General features: G+C 48.8%; 1 protein-coding gene across 1 annotated transcript in view; it reads left to right on the forward strand.

Moving 5' to 3' along the window:
- SAE1 (SUMO1 activating enzyme subunit 1) overlaps nt 1-17,442 on the forward strand; it is a 61,944-nt gene extending 44,502 nt beyond the window's left edge. Inside the window, exons 7-9 of the mRNA XM_010852657.1 lie at nt 7,608-7,752; nt 12,761-12,830; nt 16,465-17,442. Coding sequence (XP_010850959.1) covers nt 7,608-7,752; nt 12,761-12,830; nt 16,465-16,557 — 308 coding nt within the window. The 3' untranslated portion in view covers nt 16,558-17,442. The remainder of the gene's footprint in view (nt 1-7,607; nt 7,753-12,760; nt 12,831-16,464) is intronic.
- Nucleotides 17,443-20,667: the final 3,225 nt, after the last annotated feature.

Below are 20,667 nucleotides of genomic sequence, written 5' to 3' on the forward strand. Positions count from 1 at the left end.
ATTGTATTAGTTTTGCCAAATATCAAAATGAATCCGCCACAGGTATACCTGTGTTCCCCATCCTGAACCCTCCTCCCTCCTCCCTCCCCATACCCTCCCTCTGGGTCGTCCCAGTACACTTTCTTTTCTTTTTTTAAACCAGTCTGTATTCTCTCTTCTCTCTGCTTCCAGGGAGGCAGTACAACATAGAGGTTAGAGGTGTAGTGATTTTGGAATCTATCAGAAGCCCAAGCCTTAGTTTCCCACCTTGGACAGGAGGATGATCACAGTTGTACCCACCTCATTCTGTTTTTATTAGAAGAGCTCGTTCTGAGTATAGGCTATTACCTGCCCCTGTTTTAAAAACCTAAATGTTAAGGAAACAAACATGTGACCAAAAACTGCTTAAACATAATTTTGATAGCTGAATAATACTCCATTTGGTCAATCTGTCATATTTTATATGCGTGCTTAGTCGCTCAGTCATGTCCAACTCTTTGTGATCCTATGGGCCGTAGCCCACCAGGCTCCTCTGACCATGGGATTCTCCAAGCAAGAATACTAGAGTGGGTTGCCATTTCCTACTCCAATCATATTTTATGTAATCATCCTATTATTGGATGTGAGATTGTTTCCAGATTGTGGCATAAATAACGGCGGCAACCATTTGCACATAATTAAATCACTGGCCACAGGGCCTGACCTTTTATAAAGCCGCTCAGTACTGCACCTTTGCACGGCTGGGTGAGCCAGTCTCTCCGCTGCATGCTCAGGTTGAGTAATCTGGGTCTTTCATTTGGTAGGCAAAACCCAGCAGGTCATTTCTGAGAAGCAGGACTCCCCTTTCTCCCATCAACAACTTTCATCCAGCTGCCTCAGGTTTTCTTCAGAAGACAGCAAGCTGTAAATAACCAGACAGCTTTCTTTCTCTCTCTGCTGAACTGAGATGGAATGTGGTCAGAGACTAGCTTTCATTGGCGAGATGAAAGGATGGCCAGGACTTGGTGCTCAGCAGGGGTGTTTCAGAAAAAGTCTTCAGGGCAGGCCAATCTGGGGGTGAAGTTCTCTGGAGAAAGAGGTCAAAGGCCCGGGCGGCCGTGGTGACAGACAGGGGCTTATGTGCGTGCCCTCTGTGGACTGTGATCTCCGCCTTTTGGGTCCCAGCACGGCTCAGCATATGGGGTGGAGGTGGTGTGCAGGTGCTCAGGAAATGTTTGTGGACAAGAAAATGAATGAAGGAATATGTGCATGCACATACTTTCAAGTTTCTGGGTTAAAGAGGAACACTAAGAAAGGTAAATGAAGCGGGTAGTGGGGTGGAGCTGAGCTGAGCAGATGACCAGATGCCACCAGATGCCTTGAAAGGTGAGAGAGGCTGAGAGCCAGTAGGCCCTCATGGGGGTTCCCGGAGACCGTGCCTCTGCTTCCTCCAGCCCAGCCCCTTCCCTCCTTTGAGCTCCACGCCTGTGGACCGGCTCTTCTGCATCTTTGGCCCTCAAATGTGGCCTTGAAAGGCAGGCTTCTATCTTGTTTCCCTCTTGAGGCAGATGTGGTACACTGTGTGTCTTTTTTTTTTTTTCCTTTTTTTCTCTGGCTGAACATTCCTTGGTAAGAAACAGAACCATCCTGGGTATCTTGCGGTCTCCATTCAGTTCAGTCAGCACAGGAACAGGCTGGTTAGATCTGTGGGGGCCTGTGCCACCTTGTTGTGAGCCTTCTCGCCCTGTGACTCCTTTCCTTCCTTCTCCAAGCACCGACACTTGCTCAGTGTGTGCAGTGGGGGCCCGCCCCGTGCTGGGCACTCAGTAGGTAATGGTGAATGTGACAGATGTGTGTCTGCCCCACAGAGCCCCAGAGGCTGGTGAGGAGACGGGTCCATCTTCGTACAGGTGAGCTGACACTTTGACTATGAAGTTTCAAATTGTGATCGAGACCATGAAGGCCAAGAGCAAGGTGCGGAGAGTTACTGGAGTATGCACGATTTAGAGCCAAAGCACGGTCGCCTGCTGAGCTCACTGTTGAGTTGGTGGTGGTCTCAGTCATGTGAGGAGTCACAGCATAGGCCAGTGTGTCAGCCTCTCTGAGGGCCATGTAGGTGGGTTTATGGAGGTCGGACAGTTCCGGAGTAGCACCATGGACCCGACGCTCCCCTGGCACCGGCCAAGGTGCCTGGCCTGTATTCATTCTGTTCATCCTTAAACCGCATGAGTTCAGTGCTGTGATGCTTCCCATTTTATGGAGGAGGCTTAGGGATGTTGTCAGGGTCCAGTGTTACAGTGATTTAGATCAGGGGTCAGAGCTATCTGCTGGTTCCAGGCTGCCCAGGCCCGGGGAAGGGCTCTGCACAGAGAGGGCACAGTGGTCCCTGATGAGCAGCACGGGCAAGTTCCAAGGGCAGGAGGTGGCAAGGGTCAGCGTTCAGGTCTGGAGGACCTGCTGAAATGTGGTGGTTGTGCCTGGTGGGCAGGGGGTGTCCGGCTGCTCGGGGAGACTGCCCTCTCCTCCCCGTCGTGCTCGCTCAGCTCCTCCTCTCGTGCTGCCTCTCGTTACCGTGCGTTGTGATGTGTGTCGCCCTCACACATACTCGGAACGGCAGAGCGTGCAGCTTGCTCTGTTGCACTCGGGCCCCGGCACAGAGGCTGTGCTCGCTGTGTGTTTATTGAATGAACAGTTGACTAAAGAGGAGACCTGGTGTCTTGCCTTAGGAAATGGGCTGCTGGCTAAGAGGATAACTCGCCTTTTCATTTTCTTGGAGATGTATGTCACCCAGGAGTGGATCCGATTTCCAGGCCATTCCCAGAGATAATGAGTCTCTTGAGTGAGCCAGTTTGGGGAAAATGTTGGGAAGCACCAGTGGTGTGAGGCAGGGGTGTCTGGTATAGAACAGTTCTAGGCACCAGCCAGGCAGTTTTACAGAGATTTGGCTTTTTTCCTTTAGATGAATTCTTTTGGGGAACAGCAATTGGGTTGGAGCTAGTTTGCAACGTTGACTTCATTTTTTTTCCTACAAAAATAATGGAGTTTTTGAATGGCCTTAGTGATTATGCTAAATATAATTGTGCCATTTAAATGCAATGAAAGTTTTCAGAAAGAAATAGAATAATTAATAATATAGCTTCCCAGATTCCTATTATAACACTAATCTAGTAGTCTGATTCAGATTAAATTTGAATTTGGGTTAATTTCTCTTTGCAAAAGTAGTAGTTTATCCACACGTACAGTTTTTCTTCTAATCCAGGAAAAGGTGCTTAGTGTCTCCCTTTCAGAGTTTGTCTCCTCCGTTGCATGGGCGAGTCCTGAACTCTAGCAGAGACCCCAGTCTGTCCTCAGTAGCAGTGAATGTCACCCCCCACCTCCGGACTTCAGCAGCCTGAGTTAATTAAAAGGTTCAGAGGAAGTTAATCAAGTTTGGAACTCTGATTTTGTGCAGTGTTTTGATATGTTTCGATGAGTCATCTTTTGGCATCCCTAACAGTATTTGATCTTCACAGAATAGTTTCATAATCTGGAAACTGGCTGGGAGGTGCTCTCCAGAAATGCAGAGTCAACAGTGATGTGTGTATGTCTGGCCATTTGGGAGGGCAGATGACAGAACAAAGAGGAGACTTTAATAAGCAAGAACCCATCAGGGGCTCCGGTCAGTTCTGAGGCTGCTGCCCGTCTAGAACACTGGGCTTCTTCCCGCCCCCTCCAGCCCTGCTCACTGGAGTGCTGACATTAAAGGAAGAAAAAAAAAAAAGAGTACAGAATACAGCCTCTGTTTGCTTTGCTGCAAATAAGTGGCTGGAGTGACTGGCCCCCGTCCCGGAGGCCCTGCGCGAACTTCAGATGTGGTCAGTGAGGCCTCTAGACGGTGCCAGGCTGCCGGCCCACGTCCAGGCGGCCCGCACCAGGAACAGGCAAGGGGCCCAGAGAAACAGCGGGGCCAGCTGCTGGCGGCCTCTGCTCGTCCTCTGAGCGCCGCCGCCTTTTTTTCCGAGATGAAACCGGTCTTACCCTCTGAAGATGGATGGGCCAGGGCTCGTATGGCCCCTGCCTCCTCTTCTCACCCGAAGAGCTAGGAACTTAAAATGAATGGACCAGTTGAGAGAGAGCAGGGCCCGTCTGGAAAATGCATCTCACCAAAATGTGGTCGAGCAGGAGTTCTCTTAAGGTGGCGGGCAAAGAGCCAGACCACCTGGGGTCCTTGGGCTGCATTCCTCATGGTCCTGGATTTCTGCTGCGTCAGTTAGGGTTCAGAAGCAGAGATTCTGAGTGCCAGCATTGGCAGTTCTGTGACACTCCTCATTGGCAGTCCCATGGAAAAAACTGTTCAGTCTCTGGACTTCAGTTTCTTCACCTGTGAAGGGGGGAAGCGAGCGTATCAGGACCTCCCTCCCTCCCTTGGTTATTGTGGACATAAAAGGTTTAGAAAGGTGCCTGGCATGGAGTAGGCACTGTTTGTTTTGGAGTTGTTACAATAGTCTGAGTTTGCTTCAAGAGCTGTGTTCCATAACCAGAAGGTGAAAAGTTTTGCGGCGAGGGCTTAAAAAATGAGCCTCTCTGGTGTCCCTTGTGACAGTTCGTGCTTCTGCCCCAGTGACACAGAAGAGGCAGGGCCCCAGCTGCAGTCCTGCAGCCTCATTCGCTTCCCACCTGCTTCTCCCTGGCCCTTGGACTGTGCATTACAAGCATCTGCTCAGGCAACACTGACGTGCACACTGGGTCTGTCTTCTCCAGAGTGATGGACAGGATGAGGGCTGACATTTGATACCGTCCGCTTAGAATGTCCTCTTGACTGGACCAGAGATTTCCAGGTTCATTTGTCTTCACAGGACCTTGTTGGCAAAGAGGCTCGGTCTCAGCGATTCCTCACCACTTCCACAGCCTTTCCTCCACCCTGTCCCCACACACTCGCCTGAAGGCACTTGTTTAGTCCAGATCAGAATCCCAGCGACACATCTGCAGAGGTAGAAGTTGAACTTAGGTAATGGCATGTCCGTGTTAGCCAGCATCCGGATGGACATTGGCTTTGAGTTGGCTGCCAAATGGTCGGGCCGAATCAAGGGTTGTAGAAGCTGTATTCTTGGAAGGGAGAGGAGAGTAACATTCCCAGACTGCAAACAGTATCCGAAGCAGGTGTTCTGGAACCTTCTAAAGAAAAGAGGACAAGCCCTCTGATGTGCAGAGCCCTGTCCAGGGCGTGTGACTAGCAGTCTTTCTCTGATACTGGCACTGAGAAAAGCATAGCCCAGCAGCAGTTTGCATCTTCTTTAACCCGGACCTCCGCTGTGTGGGGTCTTCTGAGAACTCTGTATAACTGTTTATGAACTTCTCTCAGGCTGCAGTGGAGCTGTCTGTCCTGGCCTTTAATATCCTGTCCTCCCCCATCACCTTCAGGCTGCAGAGACCTTGCTCACCACTGGACTCTGGCACCTAAGTCCACCGGGCACACCTAGGTCAGCCCTGCTCACTCATGCTGGCGAATGAATGAATTCTTACTACTTCTTGGAGAGCTGTTCTCCACTGGGCTGCTCATCACAAAAACTGTGTGTGAGTCTGAAGAAAACAAAGAGAAGGTTGATGATTCCCTAGTCTGAGGTTAGATCCAAACATTTGCATTTTTAAAGAGCCCCACGACAATTGCCCATTCACCTTTAACTTTTCCCATTCACCTTTAACTTTTAGAGGAGAGCTCCTTGTACTGAGAGGGAGGGAGTATGATTTGGGGGATGAGTTCACTTTTTCAGTGAACTCGTCAGCAAACACTGATGAGACTTAGTGGAAGCACTTGGTGAACTGTGAGTGTGAAGGGCCCTCCCAGGGCCCCCCAGGATCTACTATCTCTCCCTTTGCTCCAAAACAGCCTGTGTGCTGTGGGAGGAGCACTGCCTGGAGAGGAGGCTCTGCCTGCCTTGGAGAGCATGGTGGGGACAAGAGTGCCCCCCAGCCCGCCTGCAGTAACATCTGGACGAGGCAGTGGAAGGGGCTCATGTTTTGATCGGTCTTCTGTTCATGCCTGTGTCTTTTCATTTGGCTTACAAGTTCAAGTCTTGTTCAGGGCTCGTTCCACGGTAGCTCTGATTTGCTGCCATCATCTGAACACTTCCTCTAGTTCACATCCAAAATGAAACATCCCTTTCTGGAGGTTGACGTAGCAGTTGTATTAAGTATGGGAGGGTTTGTTTGTAACGATCCGCCTGTCTGATGTGTCCGAGCCCTTGGCTGGCCTCTTCTGGCTGGAAGCAGTTCATCCTTTGAACTTGTGCCTAGCATGCATGCCTCCTCCACCTGACGTCTCTCCTGGGTCAGAACAGGGCCTTTTCCCTGCGCTAAAAGCTTCTTGGACCTTTCTTCCCAAACCCACACAGACTTCACTCATGGTGCTGACGCAGGGAAGCTTTGCTTAACAGACCCTATAGAGGATGTCAGACTCTGTTGTACTGTCATGGCTCTCGTCACAGGAATTTTAGTCATTTTTGTCATTATTTGATTACCTTTCTGACTATGTTTGTTGAATAAATGAAAAGTGTTAACCTTTCACTTGGCCCACATTTTAATTAATGTACTTCCTGTAGAATGAAAAAAAATTTGTTTTATTATCAACATTTGTAAGTATTTATTACGAAAAAAATTATTGAAGTACTGTTGATTTAGTGTTGTGTTAATTTCTGCTCTACAGCAAAGTTGATTCACATATACAGACATTCTTTTCCACTGTGCTTTATCACAGGTTATTGAATATAGTTCCCTGAGCTATACCTTAGGATCTTGTTGTTATTCCGTTCTATATATAATAACTTACATCTGCTAATCCCAAACTCTCAATCCGTCCTTCCCCTTTAGCAGCCACGAGTCTGTTCCCTGGGTCTGTGAGCCTGTTACTATTTCGTAGATAAGTTCATTTGTGTCGCATTTTAGATCCCACGTATAAGTGATATGTGGTTTTTGTCTTTCTCTTTTTGACGTACTTCACTTGGTATGATAATCTCTGGGTCCATCCCTCTTGCTGCACATGGCTTTATTTCATTCTGTTTTGTGGCTGAATCAATATTCCATTGTGTATACACACCACAGCCTCTTTATCCGTTCATCTGTCGATGGACATTTAGGTTGTTTCCATGTCTTGGTTATTGTGAATAGTGCTGCTTTGAATATGGGGCTGCATGTGTCTTTTTGAATTGCAGTTTTGTCTAGATACATGCCCAGGAGTGGATTGCTGGATCATATGGCAACTCTTTTTTTTTTTTTTTGAGGAACCTCCATACTGTTTGCCATAGTGGCTGCACCAGTTTACATTCCCACCAGCAATGTAGGAGGGTTCCCTCTTCTCTGTAGCCTCTCCAGCATTTATTATTTGCGGATTTTTTTTTTTAATTGAGGGCCATTCTGACCAGTGTGGGGTGGTACCTACCTCTTTGTAGTTTTGATTTGCATTTCTCTGTTGGTTAGTGACATTGAGCGTCTTTTCATGAGCCTGACAGCCACATGTATGTCTTCTTTGGAGAGATGTTCATTCAGGTCTTCTGCCCATTTGAGTTCTATGAGCTCTTTGTATGTTTTGGAAATTAAGACCTTTTTTGATCACATCATTTTCTTTTCAGTTGTGAAAAGACTTGGTTTTTTAACCTGACTTCTTCCTTTCCCAGTGCTCCTGAAGTTTCGCACAGATAAAGGAAGAGATCCTAGTTCTGATACCTTTGGGGAAGATTCTGAGTTGTTGCTCCAGATACGGAATGATGTGCTTGACGCCCTGGGTGTCAATCCTGATCTGCTTCCTGAAGACTTTGTCAGGTTGGTCTGACTATTTATCACAGTTGAGTTTAGATTGATAAATGTCTGTGTTTAGCATTTGCCTTAATTTGGAGAGATGCTTTATTAAGACTGAAAAGCCCTGAGGAGAGAGCCTCCTTTGCCACATTCTGCCACACACACACCCCCACCCACACCCCCCCCGCAGCCGTCCGCCCCTCTGTTGGTATAACAACAGTATATGAAAAATGGAGGGGACCTTGTATGTGTTCAGATATAACTGCAGGGTCAAGGGAGTGACGGGTCAGAAGGATGGGTTTATCATTTGGTAGATACTGCCCTTGCCCTCCGCTGATGACCCATCAGTTTATACCCTCGGCTGCAATGGCATCCTTGTTCCCAGCATCTTCACCCCTGGGCACTGCGATGCTTTCAGCCTCAGGGACCAGTCCTTTGTTCTTATACACAGTCAGGTTTTGGGTTTGTTGGTCTCTCCAAAGGGAGACTAAGTTAGGAATCCCTCCCAGACAGTTTTGGGATCATCTGCTTACTTCCACTCTCTCTCCACATCTTTGAGGGACTCTGTAAGCTGCCTTGCTGTGCCCCGCTTGTAGCTGCAATAATGATGGCTAGAATCCACTGAGCAGCTATTACAGTACCAGGCACTGTGGTAGCTGCTTTGTGTATGTGCCCTGTCTTGACAAGACCCCATTTTATAGGAGAGGGGAAGCTGAGTTAGAGCTCAGAGAAGTCCAGTCACTAGCCTGAGGTTACACAGATAATAATGGAAGCACGGTGTAGTGAAGGCTTTCAGTGCTTTACCAGTGCAGCCATATGGTTGTTAAAGTCCTTGAAGGGTGTATTATTATTTCCCCGTGAGTTAACTGAGGCTCCGAAAGATACAGTCATGTGTCCAAGGTTTTAGTAAGTAGCTGACCAAGATTTGCCCACACCACTGATCCCTGGGGACAGCCTAGTACCTTGGTTCCTATTCAGCAAGAAAGTGAATGGTGGTCCCACCCTTCCCTAGTCTTTTCCTTGTGTACTCATGTCTGGGGACCTCACTTAGACACTGACAAGCCTCAGCCAGTTTAAGACCAGCAGTGGGGCTTTGAATCGCCTGCTGAGCCCTCAGCCAGAAAGAGGCACCTGGATACCAGGCACTCTTGTAAGTTGGAACCGGGAGGGAGTTCAGGGGCTAATGACACCACCGCCTGGGATGGGGTCCCTGTCCCGGGGGACGGCCCACGGAGAACAGGTTCCCACAGGTGTCCGGCTTCAGTAGTCCCATCCGGGCCAGTGAGCACACCTAGTGCCAGTGCCAGGCCATGAGTGTGCAGCCGAGTGACCGATTTGGGCATTGAGAGTGATGAATGGCCTGCTTAGGCATCACCAGCCAGTGGCAGAGCCCCCACTTCCCAGAAGGAGAGAGCCACAGCCTCACTGCTCACAGCCTGTCTCGCTGCTGGCTGGTTTCCTCTCCACAGAGTGTTGTATTCCCCCCACCCTCCCAGTCCTCTTTGCAGAAACAGCTCTCCCGTGTCTATGCCCTCATGTCTATGCCCTCCCGTGCTCAGGCACTCCCTCTCTATTGCCCTTTAAGTGAGAGGTGTTTGATGGCCTCTTAACAGCCGGCCATGGCCAGTGCAGATAAGGCTGGGGGAGATGCGCTGGGGATGTGGCGGGGAATCGAGCTGCCGTCTGGCAGCTGAGCTGCCTGCACAAATTGCCCACTGCCAGCTCCAAGCAGGGTGCGCTCACTTGAGGAGGGAAAGCTGTGCCCAAGTCTCCATTTCCCTCATCTGTCTGTGATCTGCTTGTCCCGTCCTTCATGTTATTTATTCTCTTCAGAGAGCTCAGTTGCTTTTCTGATTATGAAGGTAACAGATGCCCATTGCCAAAAAATAGAAAAGGGAAGAAAAGGATCTCCCATAGCTCCTCCCAGTGAGAAGTCACCAGTGCTGGCTTGGGGTTTAATTTGGGGGTTTAGCCTCTCAGACATCTGTGTGTGTATTTACTCATGTGTCTTCTCTTTTTAAATACCAAAATGATCACACTTTTCATACCACAGCCTTCCTTTTCCAGCATCTCATGGATCTGTTTGTGTCACAAGTAAAGACCCGTAACCTCGCCTGTACTGCCGCATGTGTCATTGTCTACTGAATGGTTTTCATTTAACCGTTACCTGCTTGGTGGGTACTTCAGTTATTTGTAGTTTTTCACTGTTATAAACATATATGACAAACATTCATAATGTATATATGTAATATAACTTGTGCTGTTAAATTTTTGCATTATGGTAAAATGCACACATCATAAATTCTAACACTTTAGCCATTCTTAAATGGACAGATCAGTGGCGTGAAGTCCGTTCGCACTCTTGTCGCCTGTCACTGATACCCGTCTCCAGAACTTGGTCCTCATCCCAAAGTGAACCTCTGTCCCCACTGAACACTGACTTCCCATTGTGTGTCCCCAGCCCCTTGCAGCCTCTTTCTTTCTTGATGAATTTGACCGTTGTGGGCATCTTGTTTAAGTGGAATTGGAATGTAGTATATGTCCTTTGGTGAACTTACACTGTGTAACACACGGAGTATTAGCCAGTATTTTTAATAACTGTAAATGGAAAATGACCTTTAAAACTGTATAAAAATTTTTTAAAATAGGGACTTCCCTGGTGGTTCAGTGATTAAGATTCTGCACTTCACCACTTCTGGGGGTGCAGGGTCAGTGCCTGGTCAGGAAACACAGGATCCCACATGCTAGGTGGTGTGGTCAAAATTTTTTTGTTTTTAAAATAATTTTAAAAGAAATTTAAAATTACTCATTCCATGAACCAGAGAGGGAGGAAAATCACTGAATTTGTCCTGTGCCGTACTACACTGTCTTGATTACTGGAGCTTTGTAGTAGGAAGTTTGAAATTGGGACGTGGGTTCTCCAACGTTAGCTCTTCTTTTCCAAGATTATTTGACTATTCTGGGTCTCATGCAGAATTTTAGGGTGGATTTTCCCATTTCTACAAAAAAGGTTAGCTGGAATTTTGAGAGGAATTATGTCAAATGTATAGAATAATTTGGAAAGTATTGCTGTCTTAACAAAGTTTTCTGATCCATGAACATGGGAATATCTTTCCATTTATTTAAGTCTTTTATTTCTTTCAACAGTAGTCTTCATAGAGTAAGTCTTAAACATCTGTTGTTAAATTTATTCTGAAATATTTTATTCTTTTGGATGCTGTTGTAAATGGAATTCTTCATTTCATCTTGAGGGTGTTCGTTGCTGATGTATAGAAATAGATTGGTTTTTTTTTTTTTTTTTGTATGTTAATCTTGTATTCTGCAGCCTTGATTCAAATAATTCAGTAGTTCAGATAATTTCTCTGTGGTTTCCTTAGTACTGTCTGTGTACCAGATCATGTCATCTGTGAAGACATATCACTTCTTTCTTTCCGGTCTGGATGCCCCTTGTGCCTCTTTCCTGCCTTCCTTAAATGCCCTGGCTGGAACCTCCAGGACAGTGTTGAATAGAAGTGGTGATAGCAGACATCCTTGTTTTGTTCCTGATATTTCAGTGTTTTGCCCTTAAGTGTGATATTAGCTGTGGATTTTTGTAGATGTCCTTTATCAGTTTGAAGAAATTTCCTTCTGTTCCCAGTTGTTGAGTGTGTTTATCACGAAAGGGTGCTGTGTTTTGTCCCATGCTTTTTCTGTGTCAGTTGAAGTGATCATGTGTATGTTGCTGTTTTGATTTACTGGCATTTTGTTGAGATGATACTCTTTATTTTTTAAGATTATATTCTTTTAAGAGAAAAAAAGTAGAACATTAAATTTTTATAGTAGGATCACATAGAATAAAGGAGAATTTTTTTAAAGGAAAAAATTGACTATCTTTGAGGAGTAGAATTATGGCGACTAGTTTCTCCTGGCTATAGTTTTCTCTGTTAGGTTTTATAGTTCCTCAGAGGACCTTGGTATGCAAGAGGAAAAGTTGCCTCCGTAGATTAACAGATGGGGGTGCTGGTCCCAGCCAGGGGGTAAGGAGATGGTCACCCCGAGCCTAATTAGTGGGAGTTGAATGGATCGAGCCTTTCTGGAGAGCATCAGGACTCAGCAATTCTATATTTAGGAATTTGCCATAAGGAGCTGTTTGGACGGCTCTACCAAGGTATATGACCACAGAGTCCACCAGCTTAAATATCCCTCCGTAGGTCATGGGGCACAGTGAATAGTAGTTGCTGTGACCTGGGTTTTCAATTATATATATTTAGATATGTGCCCTTTTAAAAATGTCTGGAAGGGTGTGTACCAAAGCAAGAAGACTGGAAGTGTTCTCTCAGTAGGGCTCCAGAGAGAAGTTTTCCGTTTAACTTGCCTGCACCTCAATCTGCTCATTCTAGAAACCCCTTTGTGTTCAGGAGTGGGAGCTGGCGAGGCAGGCTTCCTGGAGGGAGGTGGTGGGAGACAGCGTTTGACTGTCTGGGATGGATGATTGGGAGGGGCAGGTGACAGTATTAGCTAAAATTTGTCCTCTGGGTTCCCCCTCTTGGCCCAGAAGGGTTGGTATCTATGTGGGTAGTGAAGACTTTTCTTTCCTCCCATGCTTTAATTTCAGACCCCGACTTTGCCAAGCTGTCTGCATGTTAACACAGGCCTGCTCCGGACATTTGTCTGGGACTAGCATATTGAACCCACTGCCCATTGTGGGACAGAAGAGAATTGCGAGAATGTGACCGGGGCACCAAAACATCTGGTATTTGTAGGGCTTTATTTTTAGGATGCACAGATATAGTCTTATCCTTTAACTTCAAAAAAAAAAAGAAGTTGTGAAACAGTTCTTGCCTGCCAAGGTTCAGATGTCTTTCTCGCCACCTACTAACCTGGATCAGATTTACTTTTCACACCTAGATACGAGTATTAGCATTGCTGTCTGAATTGACTCCTCCTGGTGGGAGATGTTTTCATTCAGGCAAACCCACCACTGACTTCTCCCAGATGTCCACACCAGCCTTCCTGTTGCTCAGAGCTCTGTTTCACATGTCTTCTCTTTTAGGTACTGCTTCTCTGAGATGGCCCCAGTGTGTGCAGTGGTTGGAGGGATCCTGGCCCAGGAAATTGTGAAGGTAAAAAGTCCCTGTGGCATGGAAGATCATTGGCCCTCCGCACTAGGACCTTGGATGTGCGGACAGAGAACCCAGAGCTGTCTTAGAGAGCTGCCTGGTTTCTCAGACCCAGTCATCCTTGTCTCCTGACCTCCCTGTTCCCTTTCTCCCTCCCTTTTTCCACTTCATCCCCTTCTCTCCAGCCCATTCACGTGGGGCCTTCAGCAAATGGCCTTGGGAGTGCCTACTTCGTGCTGATAAGCCCAGAACTGGACACAGAGCCCACGGGGCTGTCTGCCGTCCCCTAACTATACCACCCAGCTATCTGGTGTTGTGACATTTGCCACAGATTCTGCTCACAGCTCTGTAAAGTGGGCACTGTCCTGATTCACACTTAAGGGGTGGACACTGAGGCCCAAAGAAGGGCCTCCACAGCCTGTACTGCTCCTGTCTGCTCCAGTTTCCCTCCGCTCATGCCATGGCGTCAGAGTTCCCTCTCGTTACTTCGCACCCCGTGGGCGAGTGTAGAGCAGGGGAGTCAGCACCAGAGGAACTCAAGCCCTGTGCCCAGAGCCCACAAGGCTCTGCCCAGCGTGCCCTGTACCCACGTTAGGCAGATGTCCTTCTCCCTCTCGAAAGGGGAGCTTTCACACAGGGTCATGTGTTTAGTACCTGGCACGGCACTTTGAAGTCTCTTCTGGAGCATTTGGGTTATCAGAACTGTAGCATACCCCCCAGTATGTGTTCCTTTCTTGGGGGACTTTGATATTTTCCTAAAGTGATGAATTTGCCTTGTGCACATCTTAACCACTGAAGTGGACTTGGAACAGTGGACCAACTTCCCCTGCTTTGTCTTGGTTTGCACACTTGCTTCAAAAACAGTTGACGCAATCTCATGGTCCCACCATCTTCTTAAGGCTTTTTCCCTCTCTTTTCTTCCCTGATCATTCTCTGGATCAGATTCTTTCTGAGTCTCACTCTGTGGCGTAGGCAGTGGGAGGCACAGTGGGAGGAGAGGAGAGGCACGCGCTGCTGTGTGCGGCCTCACCCCGCTTCTGCCTGCCCAGGCTGCTGGCAGGGTTCGCCTTGGGCCCCCGGCCTGGGGAGTCGGTGGTGGCTGCGGGAGGACTGTGTTGAGAAGGACTCTGAGACTGCCTGTAGAGAGACTTGGCAGGAAAGAGTACAGTGATGGAACAGCAAGGGGAGAGTGGGAACCTAGTATGTTTTTGTATCCTACGATGATGAGAGCATAGATAACACTTATTTATTTTAAACATAGTTTTCTCTAGGACTTTCTTTTTTTGACTCTGCTGGGTCCTTGTTGCTGCCAGAGGGCTTTCTCTGGTTGCAGAGAGTCAGGACTACTCTCCAGTTGTGGGGCATGGACTGCTCATTGTGGTGGCTTCTCGAGGACATGTGGGTTCCCTAGTTGTGGTACACGGGCTTAATTGTCTGTCCCTTGGTGCGTGGAATCGTCCCAGACCTGGGATCGAACACGTGTTCCGTGCATTGGCAGGTCGACTCCCCACCACTAGACCATCAGGGAAGTCGCTAGATAGCATTTGTTGAAAGCCCATTCTGCACCCACTGCTTGGACTCCTTGTTCTCAACTTGATAGACTCGTTTGATCCTCACAACAGCGCATGAGGTAGGAGCTGCTGCGATCCCTGCACTGAGATGCAGAGCAGCGGTGAGGCCGGGATTCAAGCTCATGCCGTCCGGCTCCTGGGCCCATGCTCTTCAGCCCTTGGCCAGCAGGTCTCGGGTGCCCTCAGCCTCACCTCCACGCATCCCGCTGAGATGCTGCTTCCTGACTTTCTTGCATGGGATGGAGGTGGTGGGCTGGGCAGGCGGTCTTGCCCCGCTGTGTGCAGGGGCACGCGGCGCCTGCGCCCCAGTCCCGCCTCCGGGCGCCCCTCCTCCTGCCGCCGGGCACAGCTGTGGCCTGCATCTTGTTCCTGTCTGTCCCATGGCCAGAGCATTCTGCGTTCCTGGCTGCAGGCGTGTTTGGAATCTCCCCTCCCCCTTCGGAAGTACGTTCCCCCTGGCCCCGCGTTCACCCCATGCCCTGCTGTCTTGTCCCTGCCACTCCCCCTCACTTAACACCGGTCCAGCTCCAGCCAGCTGGCGGTAAAGGCCTGCCATCTGAGGGCGGCAGACCTCCGCCCTCTCCCTGGTGGGGCCCTCTGACCACGGTAAAACGTAAACATTGGGAGATGGGGGCAGATGTACAAGTCTGTTCCCTGGGAATCGTCTGTTCCCCTCCTTCCTTGTATCTTTCCAGACACCACACATTCTAGTCCTGTCCTGTCTCATCCTCCTTCCTTGGGTTTAATCATTCTTCTTTACCTTTCACTGTTGGTGGGCAGTCTCCCCTCCTACAGCACTAGAGGTGAGAGTTGACAGCAGCAGCCTTACCAGGCTCCATGTGAAAATGCGTCGTGCCATCTCCTGGAACGTGGGTTCTTGCGTCTGGGATCCACCTGTGTGTCCTTCGACCTGGCTGAGTGCCTGGGGGCCTCAGATATTGGGAAAGGACCTCCTGTTCGAGCAGTAGCAGCTCCCATTTATTGAGAATCTGCTCTGTGGCCGGCATCTTACAAGCTGGATCGCGTTTCATACTCACCAGGAACCCTAATAGGCTGAGGCCGTTTGTTTGGGTTTTCCTATGCAAGCTCAGAGAAGCCACCCTCTGACACCAGGTCAACACCTCCTCTCCAGAAGAACAGTTTGTTCCAGAGTAAGCACTTGGAATAGGTATAATCATCTCCATTTTACAGACGAGGACTGGAATTGGCGCTTAGTTCAAGGAGGAGCGGTTCAGGGCCCAGCTTTGTAAAGGCAGGCCTGCCTGAGGAGTGACTGACTGCATGGAGCTCCCGGGCACCTTGGCAGGTTGCAGTTTGCGTGGGTGATGTCCTCCTCTTTAAACAGTAACCCTTCTTGGGTTGAGAATGTCTTAGAAAACTCACTGTCACCTCTGGACCTTGCCCTGGTCCACACAGGTCACTCGTGGTCCAGCATGTAATCCCAGGGACTGTCACTCCGTCTCTTAAAAGTGCTCTGACCTGTTAACCGGATGAAATGATGACCATTTCCATGGCCGACTAGAATCTCCCAGGCCCTCTGGATGCCCACCCTGGTGTGTCCCGTGGAGGGCCAGCAGCACTGCCTTCCCCTGGGAGTGTCGGTGTGTGTCCCCCCAGGTGACAGAGGCTGTGCTCCCAGATGGGTCAGAATGATCATTCACTGCCTTTCTCAGTGGAATGTTCATAAGTAATTATTACGGCCATTTGCCATTGGTGCTTCTCTGAGTTAAGCATTGTTTTAGATATTGGAGGTAAAGCATCTCTCTTAATCCCCAGGATAAAACAGTTGTTGTTTTCATTTTACGCGGGGAACGTAAAGGTCTGAGAGGCTAAATGGTCTGCTCAAGGGCACACAGCTGGTAGGGGACAGAGTGCAGGGACAGGAGAGTCACAGTCAGAACTGTTTTCTGACCTGGCCAAATAGCCCCTGGGGAGCAAAGTCGGCCTCTTTCGAGAACCACTCTCCACGTTGCTTTGGGAAGGTCTCGGTTCAGGGGTCTATTCTCTTTTCTCCCTCGTATCCCCTTTTAAGCACTTGAGCTGAACCTTCTTATTTCCCTCCGCAGGCCCTGTCTCAGAGGGACCCCCCTCACAACAACTTCTTCTTCTTCGATGGCATGAAGGGGAACGGGATTGTGGAGTGCCTGGGCCCCAGCTGAACCCAAGACTCTGCGGCCCCAGAGATGCTGACTGCACGGCGCCCTTGTGCGATTGATCCCCTCCCCTCCCCCATGAAGGCCTCTCCAGGCGGGGGAAAAACCAAGTCACTGAACCAGTACCAACCATTTCCTGTGAGGCACGAGGCTGCGCAGCACTAGTGGCTGCACAGGGGCCTGGGTCCTGACAGTCTCCTCCTCGCCCCAGGCCTCCCAGCTCGCCTGCTCGGCCAGTTCCTGGAAGTCCCCAGCCAGGAACCAGCACACTTGGTGGCCTAGGAGCCTCTCGCCACCTTCTTGTCCTCAGTCCCCACCTGATGTCACACAGCGAGGAGCGTGACTTCAGGTGGGGAATAATGCCCTGGGCCGTGAAACCACACGTCAGAACCACAGTTCCAAGTGTAGACAGGTGCCCTTAAGAGAGCCAAAAACATGGCGGGCGGAGTGTATCTCCACCAAAGGTTGAAGCTCTGCGAAACAACAGGTGCCATCTGGTGTGCTGTTCTTGAGTTTTAGTTTAGGATTAGTTGAGTTCCAGCCTGGATTTTGAAAGAGAGGAAGTATTACCAAATTCTCTTGGGTATTAGGGTGAGGCCTTGCCAGTGGAATATTAATGGGAAAGCTTGTTTAAAAAGGCAGATTCCTGGGTCCCACCCCTGGGAAGCCAGCCTGACTCTTTGGCTTTGAGGTGGGACGGGGGAGCCGGCCTGTCTTCCTGCAGAGCCCCTCACAGGTGAAGGCAGTCGTGCTGCAGGCTGTCGCATTGAAGGGCTGTGTTGGTCCTTCTTGTTACCCCCCTGAATCGCAGCTGTTCGTGTGTTTTTTATATTTTCTATATTTCTTTGGTTCTTCAAAAAGGAATGATAGAAATAAAGTTATTTGCTTTAAGATTTGTTTTTCTTCCATGTGAGAAACTTCTTCCTCTGACAGGGAGCAATGGCCTGTTTAAACCTGAAGATGTATCCCTGGATGCTTGAACACAACACGGAGGCCCTCCCCTCTGTCACCATTCCTGCCACTGTTTTCCTGAGCAATGCAGCAAAAGTTAGCATGCTCATATTCTAAAGCACATAGAAGCTTGAGTCTTGTTGTCAAATAATTCCGTTAAGTAGTGGCTATTCGCAGTGACAGCAATTGTAATGTAATAATAGTGGGAAAGGAGTAAAAGTGAGCAGTGATCTCATAGCAGTTAAGTGAGACCGAAGTAAAATGCCCCAAGTCCCACAGCTGGACGGGTCAGAGCAGTCGCTGGAGTGCCAAATGTATCTTTACTCAGCGGCCCGAGCGTGTGTCCACCTGGAATGCGTTCCTCACCCACACTTGGCTTTCTCCCCATATGTAAATTGGCTGGTTAGAATGAATAAATCAGCTTCTCTGTTTCAGCCCTGTTGATGTCAGTGAGAAAAGAAAAGCACGGATCTCCTCTGGGAGGAGGGACTCAATTCTCCCCCCTCCTGGTTCTCTCTGCCCCCTCCTGAGGTGAGGCTAGGCTCTATTTCTGGAGCAGCCCTTTTCTGGGCCCTAGAGTGTTGAATCAGGGGTTCCTTGCAAAAATTTCACAGGGTCTTGGAAAATCTGAGCTAATTACACCCTTTATTTTGCAATGTGGGGCGTCGGTCACAAGGGGGAGCAGACGGGTCTGGATGGATTAAAAACAAAACTGTCTTAGAATCTTCTCTGCAACTTTTCAAACTTTTCCACCCCTGTACCTGTAATGGCAGAGACTTGAGTGACCCCGAAATGACCCCTTGGGAATCTGGAGGGTGGTGCTGGAAACTTCCAGCCCTGGACAAGAAAAAGGCTTAATTCTCCTTGCTTTCAGATTTCATATTTTTCCATGTTACAAGTTGGTGTTACCTTAAGAATAGATTTCCCTAAGTCTCCAGGAAGTCCACGGTGATTATCCTGTGGGTTCAAACACCTCGGGACATGCAGCCCACTTGGGAAGAAGGATCCTGTCTGAAGGTAGCGTATGTTTGGTGGGGGAGGTGCTGAAGTTAGCAAATGAAATGGTTCTGCCAGGCCTCTCCACTCCATACCCCACTTCTCTTGTCTCTGGTGTGCGTAATAACCAAACTTAGGTTCTCAGTGGTTGAACATTCTAGTGAAAAGGTGGCTACTCAGAAAAGCCTCCCTTGTCTTAGACGTTAAGAATCCACCTGCCAATGCAGGCGACCTGCATTCGATCCCTGGTCCAGGAAGACCCTACATGCTGCGGAGCAGCTCTGCTGGAGCGCCACAGCTGCTGAGCCCGAATTCTAGAGCCCCTGAGCTGCAGCTGGAGGAGGCTGGTGCACAGCAACAAAGACCCAGCGCGGCCAAAAATCGTAAACTTTTGGCCCCATCACAGCCTTACAGTCCATGATTTCCCTTTCCACTGCGGACCCTTTTTTTCAGTTTCTTGCATTTTATTGAAAAGTATAAATGTCCCATCTATTGAGGTGTCCCCTACTTGGCCCTCCACAGGTAGGGAAATGTAAGTTTATGTATTAGTTGGCAAAGAGTGTAATAACAGCTGAAGTCCTCACACGACCCACTTGATACCTTTCAAAATAATGAGACTTCAGCTAAATTGCTTGAATCCTCACAGCAACTATGGGGGTAGATACTGTTGTACCCATAGCACAGATAAGGCAACAGCCTCACCCACCCAAGTCTGGCGTAAATAGAGAAAAAATGTTTTTCCTTTTATTTCTGACTGTTTAAAGCAAAAAATACATGTCTAAGGACGTCCCTGCAGGGGGACCTGGGTTTGAGCCCTAGTCAGAAAACTAAATCCTGCAAGCCACAGCTAAGAAAGACCTGGCACAGACGAGTAAATACATATTTTTTAAAAAGTTAATACTTGTGGGCATTTGTAAGGGGTGTTGATATGCTCCGTATGACAACTACAGCATGAAATGATGGGGAGAAGAGGGTTAGCAGGGCTGTGTGTGGGCAGAGCTTCTGCGCTGTAAGTGACGTGACAATCCATAAATAACGAACAGGTAAGGATATGTTTGTGATCCCGGGAGCAATACTAAAAGATGCTGATACACCTAAAGATAAGTTTAAAAGAAAGTATTCAAATAATCCAAGAGGAGGCAGGAGAGAGGAAACACAAAAATCTGATGAAGAGAAAACAAGAAAACGACCTGATCCAAGCAGATCAATAGTTCAACGAGGGGACTTCTCTGGTTGTTCAGGGGTCAGGACTCCCAGCTCCCACTGGGCGTGGGTGCAATCCCTCCCTGGTCGGGGAACTAGGATCCCACAAGACTTGTGACACAACCAACATGCTCCCCGCCCCTCCCCCCCCCCCAAAAAAAAAACCTTGGGGCCTTGGGCCCTGTGTGTATGTAAGCATGAAGGAAATACAGAGAGGCACAAGATGAATACCCAGTACCCACCCACCATCATTTCGCTACTTGCTGTTTCTGCTCACCATTATTTGCTGTTTATTCATCGTGATAAATTTCAAGTTTATTCCAGTTCACTGCTGTGTGTTGTATTGTGTGACAGCAGACTTGATTTACTCTTCAAACTGATGGCTCTTGCTACTTAGATGGTGGCTTTGTGTCTTGCCAACCCTTGGACACCTGTGCACGTCCCCTTCTTTTTATTTATTTCTGGCTGTGCTGGGTCTTCGTTGCTGCACAGGCTCTTTTCTATTTGCGGAGAGTGGGGGCTCCTTCCTAGTTGCGATGCTTGAGCTTCTCTTGTGGAGCACGGGCTCTAGGGTGTGCCGGCTTCAATTGCTGTGGCACGTGGGCTCAGTAGTTGCGGCTCCCGGGCTCCAGAGCACGGGCTTAGTTGCTCGGTGGCATGTGAGATCCTCCCAGATCAGGGGATCGAAGCCGCTTCTCCTGCACTGGCAGGTGGATTCCTTACTGACCCACCAAGAAAGCCCCGAACATCCACTTGTGAAGGAGACACCCAGGAAGGCGCTTATTGCCATAGGCAGGTACATCCTCAGCTTGACAAGCTTTTGCCAAATTCCTGTCCAAATGATGGTTCGCGTTTCCGTTTCCCTCAGCCTGCCCTTTGAGAAGAGCCACTTCCGGGGAATGCCCTGGTGGTCCAGTGGTTAGGACGCTGCTCTTCCACTACAGCGGGTGCACATTCGATCCCTGG

Source organism: Bison bison, unplaced genomic scaffold, assembly GCF_000754665.1.
Source record: "Bison bison bison isolate TAMUID 2011002044 unplaced genomic scaffold, Bison_UMD1.0 scf7180017864313, whole genome shotgun sequence".
Lineage (NCBI taxonomy): Eukaryota > Metazoa > Chordata > Mammalia > Artiodactyla > Bovidae > Bison > Bison bison.